General features: G+C 39.8%; 1 protein-coding gene across 1 annotated transcript in view; it reads right to left on the reverse strand.

Moving 5' to 3' along the window:
- LOC109924474 (histone-lysine N-methyltransferase 2D-like) overlaps nt 1-6,235 on the reverse strand; it is a 143,392-nt gene that overhangs the window by 32,734 nt on the left and 104,423 nt on the right. Inside the window, 2 exon segments of the mRNA XM_048618858.1 lie at nt 3,952-4,093; nt 5,198-5,362. Of these exon segments, the coding sequence (XP_048474815.1) occupies nt 3,952-4,093; nt 5,198-5,362 (307 nt within the window).

Consider the following 6,235-nt stretch of genomic DNA (forward strand, 5'->3'; position numbering starts at 1 on the left):
TCACTGCCACAGAAGGCTGTGGAGGCCAGGTCATTGAGTACATTTAAGACTGAGATAGATAGGTTCTTGATTATCAAGGGGATCAAGGGTTACGGTGAGAAAGCAGGAGAATGGGGTTGAGGAACTTATCAGCCATGATTGAATGGCGGAGCAGACTCGATGAGCCGAATGGCCTAATTTCTGCTCCTATGTCTTATGGTCTTAAATTTAACATGACAATATGATACATTCCATTAAATATCAGCTTTAAAATGCAGCCTAAAAGCAACCCAGTTATGGTCATTCAACAACTCTTCTGACTGATACTATGAGATAGTATGAGAACCCTCGCCGACTTTATAAAAATTATTTTATTTTATTCTGTGATCAAGCACAATTCTGTCCAAAGAGACTGCAGTTTCATTGTAGCTTCTTGACTAGAACAGTTCATTTATTGTATATTACATTCCCATTTTAAAGATTAACTTTTTTAAAGTAGGATTTCAGTCAGGGGCAATTTCTAATAGACAAGATTGCACACTTTTTCAAAACACAGGTTCAGTTTGTTAACAACTCTGCACTCTAGTTTCAAAACTTTAAAAACAAAATACTGGGACAGCATTCCTTGTACATCATTAATTTTTAAGGTCTTAGCAAAAACGTGTAGCTTGGGCTGTGCATGCAGTTGTTCGTTTGCTCAGCGAACCGGTTGTTCCGTGGTGTGCAGACGTTTCGTTAACCTTCTAGGCATCATCATCAGTGCGACCTCTAATCGAAGCATTGGTGGTCTGCTCAGAACCGAATTTATATGATCCTCTGATCTTCTCATTTCCAGGTCTGTTTTTCAGTAGTGGTCTGTATAGGGGGTCTAATTCTGTGTGTTTGTTAACGGAGTCCCGTGTTGACAACCAGGCCTCCAGAAATTCCCTTGCATGTCTGGTGGTCGCTTGTCCCAGTATAGTCACTTTGTCCCAGTCAAACTGGTGGCCTTCACTGTCTGTGTGTACCAAGACAAGTGAATATTGGTCGTATCATTTTACTGCCAGTTGGTCTTCGTGTATCCTGGTCGTCAGTTTCCTCCCCGTTTGTCCAATGTAATGTCTATTGTACTCGCTGCATGGGATTCTGAATACCACATCATCGTGTTTACTGCTGGTATGGGGTCTTTAGTCCTTGATATACATTTGATGCAGCGTTGATGTAAGTTTGTGTGCAATCATGATCCTGTGCGGTCTAAGGAGTCTGGTCCACCATTTCTGATATATTTTTGATGTAGGGAAGAGTTACTAGTGTCTTCTGTTGCACCGGGTCCTCTGTCTGTCATTTGTTTTGTAGGCATTGGCGGACTTCCGTTAACAAACACATAGAAATAGACCCTGTATACAGACCGCTGCTGAAAAACAGAACCGGAAGTGACGACCCACCACAACAGAGAATTATATAAATTCAGAACGGAGCAAAACACCAGCGCTTCGATCAGAGGTTACAATGATGTTGCCTAGAATGGCAACAAAATGTCTGCACACCACAGAACAACCAGCTTGGTGAACAAACTAACAACCACATCATTAATTTCTCAAAACAGACGATCTCCTACTGAAAGAACTTCAAGCTATTAATCAATCTGATCCAATTCAGGCAAGATTACACAATCTACTGGCTGGTAAAGAGGAAAAACATCAAGAAGAACCACAGCATCCATAGTCCAAAGATATGCAGGCTAGGCGGATTGGCCACTCTAAATTGGCCATCGTGTCCAGGGATGTATAGACTAGGTGAGTTAGCCATGGGAAATGTGGGGTTACGGGGTTGGGGTCAGGGAGTGGGGGTGGTGTGGGCTGCTCTTCGGAGGGTCAGCGCAGACTCAATGGGCCAAATGGCCTCTTTTCACATTGTCGGGATTTTACATATTAGAAAATAGGTGACTTGCTGCTGTTTGTACAGCTGCAGGTTTTTCAGGAGCCAAGGTTCTTCCATTAATCAAATTTCTGGGTCTTTGATTTCGGGTCACCCAGAACTTGGGAGCAGGGTGCTCAGCAGTCGTTACCTGTCTCAAGCATAAGTGTTGTTTGAAAAACTAATCAGCCATTTTTGCACGTTTGTGATTTCTGCAGGGATGGCATGATCTGATCAGGGTGCCTGAACTGTTATTAGCCAGACTTTTAGAGGCATTGTCTCACACGTGTGCACAGCAGTAACTGTCATATGCACTTGGCCTTGTGATCTGATCATTTACTTGCTGCAGCAGTTAAAATACAAATAAGGAATCCTAGATTCAAATCAACAAAATTAGGAGATAGCCACTGGAGAGATCAACTGTTACTTTACATCTCAGCCAGTATAGCATGCAACTAACATCTCGTCACTTTGATTAAGGTTTATTTTGTGCAAATGGTTGAAGGTGCACCTGTGATATCCCGTGGTGGAATATCCAAACTACCTTTTCTTCATTAAAGTTTTGCATATTAGCACTACGACTTAAGAACATAAGAATCAGGAACCGGAGTAGGTTATTCAGCCCCTCGTGTCTGTCTTGCTATTCAACAAGATCATGGCTGACCTGGATCAGGCCTCAACTCCTCTTTTGTATCAGCTCCACAGAGCCCTCAATATTTAAAAAATCTCCCTCGTCTCAAAATACCGTCAGTGATCTAGCCTGTATAACTCTCTGGGCTCGAGAATTCCAGACATTCACTACTTTCAAAAATTCCTTCCTATCTCAGTTTTATATGTGTGTCTCCATATTCTGTAACTACATCCCTTAGTTTGAGATTCCCCGACTAGTGGAAACATCTTCTCAACATCTACTCTGTCAGCCACTTCAGAATCTTGTATATTTCAATAAGATCACTGCTAATATTTCTGAACACTAATAACTAAAGACATAAGTTGTTTAGCCGTTCTTGATGAGTCAAACTCTTCATCCTTTCTTATATACAGGGACTTGCGTTTCATTAGATGGAAGAGCTTTAAGCTTTTCTTCAAAACTAGATTTACAATATTTAAAACAATATAATATGCAAGTTTTATTTTGAAAAAAGTGAATACAACTGTGGGGCTTTTTAATCCCAGGATTCTGCTGTCACATCTCTCAGAGCTTATACCTTGTATTTCACTTTGAAAAGACTCTGATAATTTTGGATCAGTGGCAGGATATGCCTCAAAGCACATCTTGAAGGCGGGAATAACAGAACAGGTATGGGCCACTTAGTCTCTCAAACCTCTTTACAATATTATTTCATGGCTGATTTGCATCTTGGGTCACCTACCTTGGTTCCATACTCATCAATACCCTCAACTAACAAATTTATCTGTCTTGAAATTTTCAATTGACTGAGCCTCAGCTTTCTTTTTCCATGGAGCTCTTGACTTCTACCACCTTTCAGGTCAGAACTGCTTCCTGATATTCAAATTAGAGCTAGGTTGTTCAGAGGTAAAGGATGTACTTTGTATAGGTCCACCAGTTCTATCAACTGCTTTGATCATTTTCAACATCTCAATTACATGACTTTGTAATCTTCTGTACTAAAGATAATACAAGCTGAATCTATGCAACTTCTCCTCATGAATTTTACACATCTCGCCCCAATATTATTCAGATGAATCTGTTCTGCACCCTCTCCAAGCTCAACATATGCTGACTGAGATGCAGTACCCTGAACGCAACAAAAAAATTTTCCAGGTACAGTCTAAGCAGAATTCCACTGAGCTGTACCATCCTCATTGGTAAAGGGCAAGTAGTTGATAATTGCTTCTAGCTAGGATTCAAATGTTTTAGTAACAGTTGACAGCTGTATGCAGCTGAGCTTCCTTTCAATTACAGTAAAACCAATTGTGTTCCTTTCCAATTTATATGCAGTCAGGAAACACATTGAAACTTGTAAATCAGGCGTTGACCTAATCCAAAAATTCCAGGTTGTACGAAGTCATATATGTTGTACTAAGCAATTAAACTCCAACAAATTCTTATACCTTTTTGACCTTCAAGCTCTTTCTGTTCTTCTGTCAGTTCCTCAGAAGTGGCCAATCCATTCACAAGTTTCTGCTGGACAGACGGGGGAGGGGTGGGAGGCAATGAGGAAGGCGGGGTTGGTGGATTACTCAGATTGTTCTGCTAAAGAATGATAGAAAATTAATCCATTGAATTCTTGAGTATTAAAAGAAGAAACCTACATAAAGCAATTAACTCATTTGCAAGTGCAATTTTTTTTTAAAACTGAGATATAAAGCAACAAATCCCTGTAAAATTCACTTTCACAAGAATGTACAGAAAAACAAAATGATGACATTGTGACCACCTGGCCTGAAAAATTGCATTTCTTCCAAATATCCACCAACTTGCATTTTTGCTTGTCCACATATTGCCACAAATTAGTAGCATACATAGGGATTAAACAGAGAATCATGCTCAAACTTGGTTTACTGGTTTTTGTCACATACTCACATCTGTAATTTTTTGCTTAATTTTGGAAGACAGTAAAATACACCATACTAGGCAGAAATAATGTTTACACTGGTGGGAAGTAACAGAACTAGAAGCCATCAATACAAGAAAGCCCTCAAGAAATCTAAATTGGGAATTTAGAAGAAACTATTTACCCTAAGAGTAGCAATAATATAGAATCTGCTCCCATAGAAGAGAATAACCTTTGCTATGCACAGGGCATTGCTGATGAGAATAGTATAGATACACTTAAATGGAAACTAGACAAGCATAAGTGGGAGAAGGGATTAGATGGTTGTGATTTTTGAATGAGAGGAGAAAAGAGAGGGGACTCAGGTGCAGCATAAACAACAAAGGAGTGGTTGGGCTGTATGGCAGGTTTCTGTGCTTTTAACCTTTGTAATCCTATATGACTATGTATTCTAAAGTAAGTGGCTCTTTCCGCTTCTCATCATCCAAGGAAGATTTCTAGCTTATCACTCTTTGAAGTGTCAGAGACACCCAAATTTAAACAGCAATATCTTCAAGTTACTTCTTAGAAAGTGACCAGAACCAAACAAATATTTGAACAAATCCCAAAGATGTTTGTATATGAATTTATTGGCTTTGCCTCGAGACAATGTAGTTAAAATCTAACACTTTAAATCTGAATAAATGAGAACATGATTTTCCGTACATCAACCTGATTGCTAATCCCTTATAATACCATGACATAGCTCAAAGGCAAAACTACGCAGAACCTAGACAAATGATTCATACTTTAGTCACATTTACCTTGTAGAGAAGCTGAGAGTAGTAATCTGGTGCACTATCTAGAACAGCATTCCCAAATGACCCTTTCAGTTGATTTTTGCTGTTGAATGGACTGCTCCCAAATGGAGGAAAGAGACCAAAGTTCACCTCAATGGTAGGTTCCACCAAAGGAAGAAGGGAGAGTTGCTAAAGCAAAAAAAACCAAAAAAAAAACAATGGACACTTCACAGAATTTTTCAGACAATTTTCCAGGCTAAGGTCTCAGGATAAAGAACTTTTCTTTTGGGAACTAAGAGACAAGGCTTAAACCCAAGTCATACTCACTGTAGAACAAAAAATACATTTATACGTTAATTCATTTATGCATATTGGAATTTTAAATAAAAAATCATCAGTTTTGCTTTCAGTTTCCATCCTTCTTTCACCATCATCTGGTCACAGAGACATACAGCAGGAAACAGACCCTTCGGACCAACCAGTACCATAATCCCAAAATAAACTTGTACTATTTGTCTGCACCTGGCCTATGTCCCTCCACACCTTTCCTATTCACGTACTTATCCAAATGTCTTTTAAACGTTGTAACTGTACCTGCATCTCACTCCTTAGATGAACTACTCGGTATAAAAAAATTGCCCCTCATGTCTTTAAAATCTTTCTCCTCTCACCGTAAAAATATGCCCCCTAGGCTTGAAATCTCCCACCCTAGGGAAAGGACACCTGCCATTCACCTTATTTGTATCCCTAATGATTTTAAAAAGCTCTCCAAGGTCAGCCCTCAACTTCCTACATTCCAGTGAAAAAAGTCCCAGCCTATCCAGCCTCTCTCTATAACTCAAACCTTCCATTCCCAGCAACATCCTGGTGAACCTTTTCTGAACCATCTGCAGCTTGATAATATCCTTCCCATAACATGGCAACCAGAACCGGACACAGTACTCCAGAAGAGGCCTCACCAACATCCTGTACAACCGCAACATGAAGTCCCAACTCCTGTACTCAAAAGGTCTGAGCAATGAAGGCAAGTGTGCTAAATGCTTCCTTAACCACCCTGTCTAC

The sequence above is a fragment of the Rhincodon typus genome, chromosome 41, assembly GCF_021869965.1.
Source record: "Rhincodon typus isolate 14 chromosome 41, sRhiTyp1.1, whole genome shotgun sequence".
Classification (NCBI taxonomy): Eukaryota; Metazoa; Chordata; class Chondrichthyes; order Orectolobiformes; family Rhincodontidae; genus Rhincodon; species Rhincodon typus.